General features: G+C 40.4%; 2 protein-coding genes across 3 annotated transcripts; one reads left to right on the top strand and one right to left on the bottom strand.

The window, feature by feature from the left end:
* The first annotated feature begins 476 nt into the window (after positions 1 to 476).
* Positions 477 to 2,024, top strand: LOC119794012 (matrix remodeling-associated protein 8-like). Of its 2 annotated transcripts, none has more exons than XM_038301355.1 (4): positions 477 to 539; positions 627 to 707; positions 1,076 to 1,450; positions 1,534 to 2,024. In XM_038301355.1, exons 1-4 carry the CDS (start codon positions 530 to 532, stop codon positions 1,785 to 1,787), a joined length of 720 nt encoding a protein of 239 aa, XP_038157283.1. In that variant the 5' UTR covers positions 477 to 529; the 3' UTR covers positions 1,788 to 2,024. The 2 variants fall into 2 exon arrangements, with proteins under 2 accessions (XP_038157283.1, XP_038157276.1); XM_038301348.1 differs by having other exon boundaries at positions 624 to 707.
* Positions 2,025 to 8,040: 6,016 nt separating this feature from the next.
* LOC119793771 (gastrula zinc finger protein XlCGF57.1-like) lies at positions 8,041 to 14,498 on the bottom strand. The gene is made up of 2 exons (XM_038301034.1): positions 14,414 to 14,498; positions 8,041 to 9,611 (listed from the first exon to the last, which is right to left on the bottom strand). The coding sequence occupies exons 1-2, from the start codon at positions 14,496 to 14,498 to the stop codon at positions 8,380 to 8,382; spliced, it is 1,317 nt and encodes a 438-aa protein (XP_038156962.1). The 3' UTR covers positions 8,041 to 8,379.
* Between the last annotated feature and the right edge of the window lie 318 nt (positions 14,499 to 14,816).

The raw sequence follows: 14,816 nt of genomic DNA, 5'->3' as shown, positions 1-14,816 counted from the left end.
TATGTTACACAAATAACATGCCTTGCCTTTTTCAATTGTGGCACACAGTTTTAAAGCACAAGGAACAACACTGCAAGACCTCGAAACAGTTACCCTCCCCAAACCAGATTATCCTTATTTAAAACCAGATGCATTAGATAAGGATAAGGCGGACACTGAACAGATGACTGAAATTTGCACGTGTCTATTAGCATATGAATCTGTGTTTATGCAGAAGTCTTTATTTTAAAGGAATATTTAATTATTATGGAAGTCAATGGGAAGTTTGACACAACATATGTGTGTGTGTATGTATCTCAGTCCGTCCGTCTATCTATCTTTTCCTCTCTTGTTCTGCATGTTGTTGACTTCTTTTCTCTCCTGTGGTAGTTCGTCTAGGAGGAAGTGCAAATACCAGGTATGTGAATAAAACTTTATTTCTAGATCACTGATCTGTCAGGCAGTTCAACAGAGGAGACCTTTGTTGAACAGAACAGCGACACAAAAAGTCACTTTATGAAGACAGCATTCATTCATAACACGTCGAGGCATGTCACATGGTAAGTCACTTTCTGCTATATAAAACCATGATGTTCCTTTAGATGATCTGACAGCTTGGTTGACTTGATCTAAATGCCTTCCAGCAGCTCTGAGAACCACCATGTCTGCTTCATCGCTCTTCATCAGCTGGGTTCTACTGTCAGAAACCGTCCTCTGTTGGTCTGAGTGTGAGTTTCTCTGACTCCTGTTATTCTACAGCTTTAATTCAACAAAACTGCAACTAAAACATACAAACATTAGAAAAACTCATCATGAAAAGGTTCCGTATCAAGTAGTTTCATTCCATTCCTACTGAATCAGAATTTTCTGACTGGCATCTTTTCACGTTTTAGTCTGATTGTCCGTTTATTCTGTTAACTTGTAGAAATGGTTATTCTTTAACTTTTTAATCCAAACATTTCAATCCAGTGATACTTTGGCCATGGAAGCGTGGCCACTGGTGGCTCCTGGTGTCCCTGTCTTCTCTCTGAAGCAGCGGTGGAGGATCACAGCTCCACCTTGACCTCTGACCTCTCTGCTGTCTCCTCTCCTGCAGTCCATAAAAACGTGTCAGCTGAAGCCGGACAGACGGTCGTTCTGCCATGCCAACATTCCTTCAACTACACGGCCGTCGCTGTGGAATGGAGCAGAGACGATCTGGGGGATGAATTCGTCCTTCTCTATCGAGACGAGCAGATTGATAAATCCTACCAGAAGCCTTCTTTCTGGGACCGGGTGGACCTGCAGGACAGACTCATGGAGAAGGGAGACGTGTCTTTGGTTCTGGACGACGCCAGAACTTATGACACTGGAACATATCACTGTAGACTGGTCCACAAGGGCTCAGAGGAAGATGAATTGGAAGAGGGTCCCATCTGCACCATCCACCTGGATGTTGCTCCTCCTCCACCTCCTAACACTACTCCTCCAGGTGAGTCTGTTGCTCTCAGGAGTTGTTGATGAGAATCTGATTGCAGTAGCTGATAGATCAGACTAACTGATTCTCCTCTGCAGAGGACGTGGATTCAGATGAAAACTTTGAGTACGAAGAGAGCAAAAGGAAGGAGGCAGGAGAGCTCCTGGATGAAGAGGAGGAGGAAGGTCTGAAGGAAGGCTCCATCCTTCTGCCAGTTTGCCTGACGCTGCTGGTCTTTGCTTTAGCCTTTCTGGTAGTAACAGTCCGTCATGTCAGACCACAGCTCCTGAGGGAGATGATGCTTAAAGCAAAGCTCTTACTGTCATCAGAACCTCACCAGGACTTCCTGTAAATGTCCGAGAGCAGAACAACGAATCTACCCAGGTAACTTCAGGTTATTCAGCGTTCATGGAGCAGGTCTACTTGAACTCTGACCTCCTCCACAACAGTTTCATGTTCCAGATAAGAGAGAAATTGATCTCTTGATCTCCTGCTCAAACTTAAACTCCATTTTAGATTTGCAAGACTTTAATCTTAACCAAAGATGACTTATATATTTTGATGTAAAATTGTAAAAAAAAAAAAAAAAGTAGTTTAAAGGTAAAAACTGTCGTCACATGTTTCATGTTGTATCACATAGTCTGGACAGCAGAGCACTGATGCTCTATAGCTCTGCCTTCTGCTGTAGTCCTCAGCCTCTGGAGGAAAACCCATCATGGGGTCAGAAAATACGCCCCTATTATCTGTGATCAACTGACCAACTCCAGCTGCATCTGATTGATGCCAGAGGATCTCAGTTTTGACGTCCCACCATCTTTCTAGGGTCTGTTTTAGTCAGAAGTATCAAAGCCCCAGAGGTGGAGCTCAGGATCCTGCCGTGTCTCAGTTTGTTTTTTCCTCCACATGATGCATTTTGCACAGTAAATGTTGCAGTGTACATTTAGTCCCATTCTGACTTAGTCTGGGACCAAATCTACTCTTAAAGTGTTACTTTAACACTGTAACATTTACTCTGTAGACGTGAATCAGAGTTTCTTTGTTAAATCTGAGCAGAGAAACTTGTTGTTTGCTGTTTCTGCATCATGGCTTCTTACAAACAGAACTTCTTCTGTTTCTCTGTCAACATAGTAGAGATTTTCCCGCCTTAGCTGAACCTCTGCAGCTCCTCCAGAGGTAACTCGTTGCTGATTCTCTGATCTCCTCCTCCAGCCTGTCAGTCTGGGTGGATGTCTATGTCCTGGTAGGTCTGCAGGTGCTCCATCCTCTCTTCATGTTCAGGTAATGGATTGATCAGAGCTCTGGAGGATGTTCAAAGCTTTGGAGATGCTTCTAGTAGCGAACGCTGCTCTAAACTGATCTAGATCTTGCTCCCTGAACCATCTGCAGGGTTCTTTGGTTTCTATGATGCTGGTTGTTCTCTAATGTTCTCTGAAGAACCTCTGAGGAGACAAACAGACCGGCTGGAATTATACTGACTGACCTTTGGACTCTGGACTGGCTATCTACTCAGGCAATCTGCTGCTGACGGGTTTCCATTAGGGGTATTAGAATAAAGGAGCTGAATTTATATGAATGACACATTTGTGAGATTTTAAAGGGTTAAATCTATAACTGACGTATCTGTTTTTTATTTTATTTTACAGTAATAAATGCCTCTGTGTGTATCTGTTTCATTAAATCCATTAAAGTCTGTAAAGTTAAACATTCTGGCTGTTTGAACACTTTTTTGACTCCTTATGTATCAATGAATGCATTTCTTCTCAAGCAAGCATGAATCCATTTGCACAGACTGGAGGACAGTGGAGGCTAAATCAGGCCGACTGCTGCGTTTACTGACTTGTAGGTACAGAGGAATTCCCATCATCCTTTGTGCTCATGAGTTCTTTAAAAACTTTTGATAAGTACCTCAGAATAAACTGGTCCAAAGACATGAATCCTGGTGGGCTTCTACTGTGGAAATCGCAGCATTCAAACCTTTAAAACACCACAAATGATCCAGTAACCCCTCAGCTGCTCACTGAACATGCATCAGAGATGTCTGTTTATCCAGAGCATTGTTCAGCTTGTTTTAAATCAGTTCTGTTACCACAGCTATTGTTCAAACTACAAACCTCTGTGCCTCTGCAGCCATGCTCTGCTGCTCTCTCATTGACCTCCTTTGGCTCAGAGGCAGCAGAGACGAGTGGAGCTACAGGCTAGAGGAGTCCTTCCTGCAGCCAGTCGGGTTTATCCAGTTAGAACCAGTTCTAAAATGAAACCTCTCCCACTCAAAGATGTTCAAACATCAGAACAAGATCAACAATGACTTTCCCGCACCTTAAACAGTATATTGTTCCACTCAGACCTTTGCAGCAAAGTTTATTCTTAAATTCAGAAAGTTTATGTGGAGGCTGCAGGGTGGAGTGGCTGATGGAGGTTTCTCTGCTGATCTCAGATCTGTTATAGCAAAAAGATTCAAGGTTTACTTTCACTTTTTCTTTATATATATACAGATAAATCCAACACCAGCTCCTAGTAGTTGGAGATCTTATCCATGCTGCTGGTTGCAGTATATCATCATTTAGAGGAATAAAGTGGAAAAGGACCCCGACAGTTGTTTCGGCCTATTGTCCGAATGGCAGTACAGAGTACCAGGCCTTCTTAGCATCCCTGGGGAGGTGTTAGAAAGCGCTCCTCCCAGGGATTCCATCATTCTACTGGGAGACTTCAACGCCCACGTGGGAAATGACAGTGACACCTGGAGGGGCGTGATCGGGAGGAATGGGCCCCCAGCTCTGAACCCGAGTGGTGTCTCATTATTGGACTTCTGTGCAAGTCACGGATTGTCCATAATGAACACCATGTTCAGGCATGAGGATGTCCATCGGTGCACCTGGCACCAGGACACCCTAGGCAAAGGGCGATGATCGACTTTGTAGTCATATCTTCTGATCTTCGGCCGCATGGCTTTGGACACTCTGGTGAAGAGAGGGGCGGAGGCCCAAACTCGGCAGCATAGTGAGGGTCTGCTGGGAACGTCTGGTGGAACCCTCGGTCAGGGACTCCTACCTCCGGGAGAGCTTCTCTCAGGTTCCGAGGGAGGTTGGAGACATGGAGTCCGAATGGGCTGTGTTCCCTGCCTCTATTGTCGATGCGGCTGCCCGTAGCTGTGGCCGTAAGGTTTGGGGTGCCTATCGTGGTGGCAATCCCCGAACCCGCTGGTGGACAACGATAGTAAGGGATGCTGTCAAGCTGAAGAAGGAGTCCTATCGAGCTTGGCTGGCTTGTGGGACTCCTGAAGCAGCAAGCAGGTACCGTGAGGCCAAGCGTGTCGCGGCCCAGGTGGTTGCAAAGGCAAAATCTTGGACCTGGGAGGAGTTCGGAGAGGCCATGGAAAAAGACTATCGGTTGGCCTCAAAGCGATTCTGGCAAACCATCCGGCGCCTCTGGAGGGGAAAGCAGTGCTTCGCTAACACTGTTTTCAGTGGGAGTGGGGAGCTGCTGACCTTGAAGGAGGATATTGTCGGGCCGTGGAAGGAATACTTTGAGGATCTCCTCAACCCAACAGACACGTCTTCCGTGGGGGAAGAAGAGATGGGGTGCTTGGGGCTGGATTCGTTCATCACCCAGGCTGAAGTCACCGAGGTGGTCAAAAAACTCCACGGTGGCAAGGCTTCGGGGGTGGACGAGATCCGTCCTGAGTATCTTAGAGCTCTGGATGTTGTCGGGCTGTCATGGCTGACACGTCTCTACAACAACAACTATTGAACAGTTCTTGTTTGACTCAGCTTTGGAATCAGCTTTGGAAGGATTAGACTTTGGTGATGAAGGTTCTCAGTCATCCAGGTCGTAGTCATTCCGTAAAATATTTTTTGAATTTTTACGGAATGATTAGACTTTGGGTTTTTGCCGAAACCTGATCTACGCTCATTCATTTTTAAGAAGCACATTTTCGCCGTTTTACCGACAGGCTGTTTGTTTACACTCCCCCCCCCAGCTTTCTGTCACACTTACGTCACAGTCTGTTGCGCTCATTGGTCAGAGCGTTGGCCAATAGGCACAGACATGGTTTGAAAAACAACAGGTTGTTCTCATCAACAATCTTCCGATGTCTCATTCATTTGGGCCAGACTAAATTACACATTTAGTCTGGTTTATCAGACTATAATTGCTGTGTAATATTATGGAAATCCAGACCTAAATTTCATGAATATGTTAACAAAAATGCTGAAATATTCAAATACATGGAAGTAAGAACTATGAAAGAAATATTTAAAGAACTATGTAACATTCCTGGTCTTCCAAAAATAAACAGTATGCAATGAAATATTTGATTTCGATACAATTTAGGGATTGCTTTTGCTAGAAATTAAAGAAGGTTTTGCATCACCTCTTGTGAGCTGGAAAAAATAAAATCTTGTTATGCAAAAAAAAATAAATACATTTTTACGCTTGGCAGAGAATGATCAGCCATATATAGTTTATTAAGTAGCAAGGGCACGAAGAGCCATATTGCTGAAAGCAACCATCAATGTGGAGCATAAAGCACAGACTCTGAGCAAAGTGGGCGTAGAGACGCATATCTGCCAAAGCACAGCTGGAAGAACAGAGTTTGTCAAAGTTGAGTGCGCTGTACTGGACCATTCTGGATTACTTTCACCCTCGCCACTGCTACCATGGTCCTTCTGTGGTTATACAGAAAGTGCACTGCTGCACGCCGGGTGGGGGGCGTGACCAAACAGGCTGCAGCAGAACGGCTGGTACAGCCGGGTGGATTACAGCACAATGATGCATTTTAAACATCTGACAGACCACCCGCTAACATTTTTATTTAGTCTCTTCCAGTCACAGAAATCCCTCACCAATGAGTCGTCATGTTTACATCATCAAAGATCCATGTTTAGCTCATCAGTTCTCGTTACAGTCATGAAACAAAAGGAGCATCAACTAAATAACTTCATCATAGTTGACGAAAAAAGCCCTGAGAGGCTTTTCCAAATTCAGTGCAATTACAATATCATCCCTGCTTAAGCAATGTTTAGATCATTTTGAATAAAGTTTTTAGAATTTATGTAGAAGCTAAAAAGCTCCAACCTCTAAATACGAAAGGAAGGCAGCATAACCAGTGATGGTTCAACCAGGATCTCACTGCTCCATCCTGTGTTCAGGGTTTATTTGAAGTCTCAACTTCTTCCAAAGGACTAACATGTAGAAACTCATCTGTTTAAACTAAATCTTGAGTAAGTGAATTAACCAAACATTGACCACAAAGATGCATTCCTTAATTAACTCAAGTATTTTAATACTATCAAACAGTCATATTACAGAATTAGGTTGTCTCAAAATGTCAGAGAAAACAGATAAAGAATGTTTTTGATTTACATTAAAGCATATAAAGAAGCAATTTTTACAATCCATGAGGTTTTTATTTCTGCATGGTTCATCAATCTAGAAGTGAATACATGAAACATGAGTACAGAAAATAATGAAATAAAAACTAGTTCTATAAAACAGACGACATTTTCCCTAAATAACAGCAGGTTATTAAAACTAGAACTCCCACAGCCGTCATTTTGACGGCTCTGAGATTTTAAAGGGAATACATTTAAAATTAATGTTATGCTGCTCATGTTAACCGACTTTATCTGTTTCTACATTTCCTTCATTTTTACATAGTTTTTTAAATAAAATTTAAAGGTAAAAAATAAATGTTTAATTCTACCTTGATCTCCCACAGCCGTCATTTTGACGGCTCTATTAGTTGCATTGTAAATTCTTCCCACGGTTGATTGACATTCAGTACCGTTGCCTAGCAACCAACATTCTACATAGAACTCTTTGGCTAATACGGAAAAATGGGTTTCAGAAGAATTCTAACAGCGAAACAGGCTTTAGAAATCCTTCAAAATATTGATGATAGTGATTCGAGCGGAGAGGGAGAGAACAATAAGGACTGGGGAGGAAGCAGCTCAGATTCTGACAGCGAGTGTGAGGATGATCAATCATCCCCTGGGAAAACGCAGACGTATCAGACAATAGTAAAACTTTTGTTGAAGCACTGCCCACACCTCAGCCGGTCCATTCAACAGCCCAAAAACCAAACCAGAGCCCGTAGTCTACTAGAACCACACACAGGTCGGTGTGGATGTGTCGGATCAGATGATTAGAAAGGATTCTGTAAAAGTTCTGATGCGAAGGTGGCCTGTGGCTGTAATTTATGATCTCCTGGAAATATCAGCTATAAACGCTCTGGTTTTGTTCAGGAACTGTCACTTTTTTACGCAGAGATTTTATCCTTGAATTGGTAAAACAGTTGCGGGCAAACCGCAGGTTTCCAGCCCCTCCCCCACAGTAGAGCAGCGTTTGCGAGGCACAGAAAACAGCGCCAGGAGCTTCAGCGCTGCACAAAAAAAAGGTCATATTACGTTTGTCATAAATTTGAAAAGGTGGTCTGCAGGAAATGTTTGGGGGGAATCAATCAATTTATGTACATAAAATTGTCATTTCAAACTTTAAACCTGTGTAGTTAAACAGTCTTACTCTACGGATTTATTTTTAATATTAATTTAGAACACAAATAATAACAGCATACAATATAGCCATTAAAAAATATATATTAGATCTGCTTAAGGTTTACATATCCACAATGGGTTTATATCACAACTAGAACCATTTCAGTTGATGACATCATCACTACTCATGCGTTTCATTGGGAAAAATGTCACCCGTCAAATTGACGGCCAGTGGCAGTTCTAGTACGATTACAATTCTTGGAGTCTTAGTGTTAAATCATCTACTGAATAAAAAAAGAAACCGTTGTAATGAGTTTCTAGATGGACATTTTATCACAGGTAAAACAAGGAAAAAGTCTCCTTTTCATTTCTGTAGCATCAACTGATGTAACTTCTTGTGTAAACCAATAAATATCTTTCTTTTTAAGATCTGTTTCATGGATGGCAATCATTTCACACATGAGTTGACATGTGATAACTCAAACTACCATGTTGACTATAACTTTTACCACAAAGAGGACAGGAGAACGGCTTCTCACCTGTGTGAATTCTGATGTGTTTGTCAAGAGAGCCTTTTTCAGTAAAGCTTTTTCCACAGGACACACATTTGAAAGGTGTCTCACCTGTGTGAATTATCATGTGAGAAGTCAAGCTACTTTTTCTAATAAAACCTTTGCCACAAACGGTACAGGAGAACGGCTTCTCACCTGTGTGAATTCTGGTGTGGTTACATAGAACAAATCTATGAGAAAAGCCTTTTCCACAGAAGTCACATTTATAGAGCTTTGCACTTGCGTGAATTCTCATGTGTTTATTAAGAGTGCCTTTTTCGGTAAAGCTTTTTCCACAGGACACACATTTGAATGGCGTCTCACCCGTGTGAATTCTCATGTGGGATGTCAAGCTATTTTTTCTTATAAAACTTTTGCCACAAAGAGTACAGGAGAACGGCTTCTCACCTGTGTGAATTCTGATGTGTTTATGAAGAGCACCTTTTTCAGTAAAGCCTTTTCCACAGTACTCACATTTGAAAGGCGTCTCACCCGTGTGAGTTCTCATGTGGGATGTCAAGCTATTTTTTCTAATAAAACTTTTGCCACAAATACTACAGGAGAATGGCTTCTCACCTGTGTGAATTCTGGTGTGTTTATACAGATCAGATGTCTGAGAAAAGCCTTTTCCGCAAAAGACACATTTGAACGGCTTCTCACCTGTGTGAGTTGTGGTGTGTTTATTAAGATCAGAAGACCGAAAAAAGCTTTTTCCACAGGTCTCACATTTGAAAGGCTTCTCACCTGTGTGAGTTTTGGCATGTCTATAAAGATTTGATTTATGAGTGAAGCTTTTTCCACAGGACAGACATTTGTAAATCTTCTGACATGTGTTAGTTCTCATGTGAACCAATAAATTTTCATTTTTTAGAAACCTTTCTCCACATCTCGAACATGGGAAAGGTTTCTCTCCTGTATCTTCCGTCTCTTGCTTTAAAATAAGCTGCTCTTCGTGCTCACTTATGTTGAGCTCCATGGTTTCCTCTTTTATCCAGGGATGTTCTGGCTTTTGCTGCTCTTCTTTTATCTGCAGAGATTCTTGTTCTGCTTGGTCCAAACTGGAATTCCTCTCCTGCTTAGAGAACTGCTGCTCAGGGAAAACCTCTTCTTTTCCAACATAGTCCTGCAGGCGGTCTGGAAAAACAAAGACAGAAATGAGTAACTCAAATTTAATATATTTTTATTAGGGATGGAACGGTATATGAAAACCGTCTGAACCGTTCGGTTCGACTGTCTCGGTTCGGTTCACGTGTGTTTCGTTCGGTTCATGCGCTGCTCCTGTTTCTCATAGGCGAAGCGTTTACACTCCAGATCAGAAGGTGGCGGTACTGCGACCAAAGCCAACCACCAGTAGTAAACAAGAAGAAGCGAAGCAGCGTAGCCGGGTGTAGCAGGGAAAAAAATCAGTTGTTGTGGAGAATTGTGTGGGTATGGCGAGTGGGAAAGAACAGGAGTTGGAAGACGCGCCAGCAGCACTTTATAGGTCTGCTGTATGGGACCACTTTGCATTTAGAGTGACCTACGATGACGGCGGAAAGAAAGTTGTGGATAAAAGTGCAACAGTGTGCAAGCATTGTGCAACACGTTTTTGTTTATGCTAACAGCAAAATGACCAACATGTCATGCTAACCCTGAAATCCCACATACTCCGTCAGCGCTCCGCCCCGCTGAGCTCCAGACCGGCTGCTCAAAGCAAAGCCTACAGCCTCCATTGTGGCTCCCGTCGCTCCGCTCTGAGTTCCTTGGAGATGGTAGAGAGCATGCGCCAGATGATTCAATTCAAAGCAGCAAAACATGCAGAAATGATCCAGGGCTTCCGCGGATCATTAAAAATAATTACTATTAATATTTTGGGATTTTTTCATTAATTTTTTTTATTTTTCTTATTTTTTTTTATACTTTATGTTTATTGAATGCGTTTCATTAACAATCACATACAGAACACAGAACGAAAACCACTGTCGACAAGAAGAGTTACTTACATTCTGATAAATATGAAAAGATACAGGATGAAAACAGCATACAAATTTACATTTCGATCTTTGGATTTTTGAGCAGCTTTTGAAGTGACAGTACAAGTGACCTGATCAGTTATTGTTTTCTAGAAATCTAGTCCATTTGCTCCATCTCTTTTTATAAAGATCCGACTGCAGTCTCAGCAAGAATGTTAACTTTTCTATTTTGTGGGTTTCCTCCACCAGTTCCAGCCAGTTCTTTATTGTTGGTTGGTCAGGTTGTAGCCATTTTCGAGTGATCAGTTTCTTGGCTGTAGCACTGAAGATTTTTAGTAAATATTTGTCACTCACATTCAAACTCTCAGGAACAGCTCCAAGCAATGAGAACATGGTAGGTTGTTGGAGTTTAAGATCTAAAATTGTCTCAACCTTCTCCAAAACGTCTTTCCAATAAGACTTGATCTTTATGCAGGACCAGAAAATATGACAGTGATTTGCCTCTTCATCCCCGCATCCTCTCCAGCATTTAGAAGCATTCGGGTTTCCATGAAACCGCTGCTTCGGTGTCCTAAAAAAACGCAGCAAATTTTTCCAACTGAACTCACGCCAATAGTTTGAGGAGGAGGTTGAAGCAGCAGATTCACACATATTGTCCCATTGTTCTTGTGATATTTCAGTTTTCAACTCATCCTCCCATCTTTTTCTAATGTAATCTGTTGACACTCCTCTGGATCTCAACAATCCCTGATAAAGTTTGGAGATGGTAATCTTGTCAGGCTTATCTCGTTAGTTTCTGAGATGGAGTCTTTTAATATGTTTGAAAAAAAATATTGTCTAAGTTGCAAATATCTAAAGAAGTCCCCTTTTCCTAAACCATATTTTTGTTGAAATGTGTGGAAGCTTGGTAGTGTATTTTTGTCCAGTATCCTGCAATAAGCTGTTATTCCTTTCTGTGACCAGCTTTTAAAACTGGAATCTAATTGGTTAGGGGTGAAATCTGAGTCATAGGCAGCCCATTTAAGAATTGGTATCTGGTTATTCAAGTTTAATTTCTTGACCACTTCAAACCAGGTCAAAAGGGTGAATGACACTCGGGGGTCTAATTTTTTCCGGCATGCAGCTGCAAGTTTCTGATCCCCAATCAGAGCTTGTATTGGAATGTTTCCACACTTGGTTTCTAAGTCTTTCCACCCAGCCTCGTAAGTATGATCACACCACTGTGCTACTGTTTTGAGTTGGGCTGCAAGGTAGTAATCATAAAGATTTGGGAGTGATAACCCCCCTTTTTCTTTCCTAATTGTAAGAGTGCTGTATCTAATCCTGGGTTTTTTCCCCTTCCAAATAAAGCGAGATATCAATTTGTCCCACTCACAAAACTGAGAGTGAGGGATTCTAATAGGCAAGGAAATATATAAGTATAATAACCTAGGTAATACTGACATCTTAACTACCTCAATTCTTGAATTAAAATCAAATATAGATCCCGACCACTGCGTGAGGTCTTGTTTAATTCTCCTATTTACAGTTTCAAAGTTTTTTTTGTACAGGTCGTTTAAAAGGTATGTCAACCATATACCCAAGTATTTGATTGTTTTCTTAGACCAGTCAGTAGGGATTTTATCTTTAAGCTCACCCGATGGGTAGTAGTTAAAATACATAATCTGTGTTTTATACATATTAAGTCTGTATCCCGAGTAGCTGCCAAATATGTCTAGTACCTTTAGGACGGCCAGAATGGATTGCTCTGGAGATATAGGAGGATGTCATCAGCATACAGTGCTATTTTATGTTCTCTTGAATTTATTACTATGCCATGAATATCATTGTTCTCCCTAATTGCCTGGGCGAGAGGTTCTATATAAAGTGCAAAAAGAGTTGGAGAGAGCGGGCAGCCTTGTCGAGTGGATCTCTCCAGCTTTATTGTGTCTGTCAAGCGGCCGTTTATCTTGATTCTAGCTGTTGGTGACGAGTATAAAGTTTTAATAATGTTGATTGCGATATGTGAAAAACCGAATCGTTCCAAAACTAGAAATAAGTACTCCCAATTCACACGATCAAAAGCCTTTTCCGCATCTAAGCTTGCTATTACTGCTGAATGATTATTTGTTTGAATATTATGAATTATGTGAAGTGAGCGTCTGATATTATCCTTAGTTTGTCGGCCAGAGACAAACCCGGTTTGGTCCCCGTCAACCAGATCAGGGACAAACGCTTTTAGCCTATTGGATAAGATAGATGCATATAGTTTGTAATCTTGGTTAAGGATCGAGATTGGTCCATATGAACTGCATACATTTTTGTTTTTTCCTTCTTTTGGTATTACTGTTATAATTGCTTCAGACCATGATGGCGGTGTTGTCATTTTTCCTAATGTCCAATTTAATGATTTTAGTAATACAGGGGATAGTTCTTCAAATGTCTTATACCATTCGCCTGGAAGACCGTCAGTACCGGGTGATTTATTATTTTTTAATTTTTTTATTGCCATTTTCAGTTCCTTTTCAGTGATGTGTTCAGTTAAACTTTTGTTCTGACATTTTCCAATTCTTGGCAAGTCCAATGAGTTGAGGAATGCCTTGACATCCTCTATTTTACTTTGATCTTGTTGCGCATAAAGTTCTCTATAATATGTTTGAAAAGCTTTATCAATACCATCCAAACTGTTTTCTGCTATTCCTGTCTGTGGGTCAGTTATGGAGCAAATTGAGTGCATCATTTGCTTTTTGTCAACTTTTCTTGCTAGTAGTTTTGTTGCCTTTGGCCCAGCTTCATAAAATGATTGTTTTAGGAATTTGTAATTTTTTTCTTCCTCTCTTTTATGTATATCCAAAATTTTACTCCTTGTCTCTTGGATTTGTGCATTAATATAATCAAGTTTATTTTTGATTTGCAAGTTCTCCAAGTCTTTTAACTTGGTTTCCAATTTATTTAGTTCTTTTTCCTTCTCTTTCTTCATAGCGGAACTTAATGATATAAACTTGCCTCTTATAACTGCCTTCAATGTGTCCCATAAAATATTAGGGTTGACCTCTCCGTTGTCATTGAATTCTAGAAAATATTTTATTTCTGTTTTTATTTCTTTTATAACATTTTTATTATTTAGCAAGCTTGTGTTTAACCTCCATGTGGGTTTTTTTGGGTCTTATATCCAGGTTAAGTGTTAAGTATACTGGCGAGTGGTCTGACAAGTTCCTAGTACCGATATCACAGCTTTTTAGTCTATGTCGGTCATTCTTAAAAATCAAGAAAAAATCTATTCTTGAAAATACAGCGTGGGGGGGAGAAAAATAGGTAAAATCTATTTCCGTTGGATGCATCTCCTGCCAAGCGTCCAGTAGGCCGATATTGTCCATACCCCTCTTTAGTAATTTACTTTGTGGTGTTTCTATTCGTTTGTTATTAGATGGATTGTGTTAAAGTCACCTGCACAAATTAAAATACCCTGTGATTCTACTGAGATAACTTCTAGCACTTTTTTCAAAAAATGAAGGTCATAATTTGGAGGCATATAGATAGAGAGGAGGGTAACCAGACTCCCTTCAATTTTACCCTGAACCAGTATATATCTGCCTTCTTTATCGCATATTTGCTTTATGAGTTCAAAATGTAAAGAATTATGTATTAACACCGCGACTCCTCTTTTATGAGTTGTCTTAAAAGAACTGTAAAATACATTCCTGAATCCAAATTTTTGTAGTTTCTCATGTTCTTTTGGGGATAAGTGAGTTTCTTGAAGAAATAGTATCTGAATTTTCCCTTTTTATCTTAGACATTACTCTGCTTCTCTTAACAGGGTTGTCGAGACCATTAACATTCCATGAAGCTGCTCTGATATCACCGTTAATCATACCTGTATACTAGTTTGTACATGTCGACAGTATGAACACAAGGAACAGAGATTTAAAGAACATAAAACAAACAGGATGACTTCCATCATCAGGGCTTCACTAGGCCCCAACATCATACAACCTTTCTTCATACATTGTAGGAGCAACAGCCCTATTCTCTCTAGGGGCTCCTTCTCTGCCAAAGCCAGAGTCCTTTCACCTTTGAGCTTAAGAGTCATATCTCCATTATTCCTGATCAGGACAATATTATTACCTGTAAGAGGGGGAGGTGGTTGCAAAAAAGCAAAAAAAAAAATAAAAAATTATATATATATATATATATATATATATATATATATATATATATATATATATATACATAATAAAATAAATAAATAATATATTGATAAGTAAATACAAAAAAATAAAAATAAATAAATAAAAATATATATATATATCTACATAAATTCACGTACATACACACATACATACATACACATGTATATATATATATATATATATATATATATATATACACACACACACACACACACGTA

Source organism: Cyprinodon tularosa, unplaced genomic scaffold (assembly GCF_016077235.1).
Source record: "Cyprinodon tularosa strain WSP-4 unplaced genomic scaffold, ASM1607723v1 ctg1124, whole genome shotgun sequence".
NCBI lineage: Eukaryota > Metazoa > Chordata > Actinopteri > Cyprinodontiformes > Cyprinodontidae > Cyprinodon > Cyprinodon tularosa.
The sequence above is the reverse complement of the archived record's forward strand: the minus strand, read 5'-3'. Positions and strand labels throughout refer to the sequence as shown.

What these genes read in the sequence shown, in the direction of transcription:
- LOC119793771 (XM_038301034.1), bottom strand. Translation starts at nt 14,498, where the DNA reads ATGACTCTTAAGCTCAAAGGTGAAAGGACTCTGGCTTTGGCAGAGAAG. An exon ending in AGGGCTGTTGCTCCTACAAT is followed by an intron (nt 9,612 to 14,413) that starts GTATGAAGAAAG and finishes TTGTTTTTCCAG; the next exon opens with ACCGCCTGCAGGACTATGTT.
- LOC119794012 (XM_038301348.1), top strand. An exon ending in CGTCCTCTGTTGGTCTGAGT is followed by an intron (nt 708 to 1,075) that starts GTGAGTTTCTCT and finishes CCTCTCCTGCAG; the next exon opens with TCCATAAAAACGTGTCAGCT. An exon ending in TCCTAACACTACTCCTCCAG is followed by an intron (nt 1,451 to 1,533) that starts GTGAGTCTGTTG and finishes TCTCCTCTGCAG; the next exon opens with AGGACGTGGATTCAGATGAA.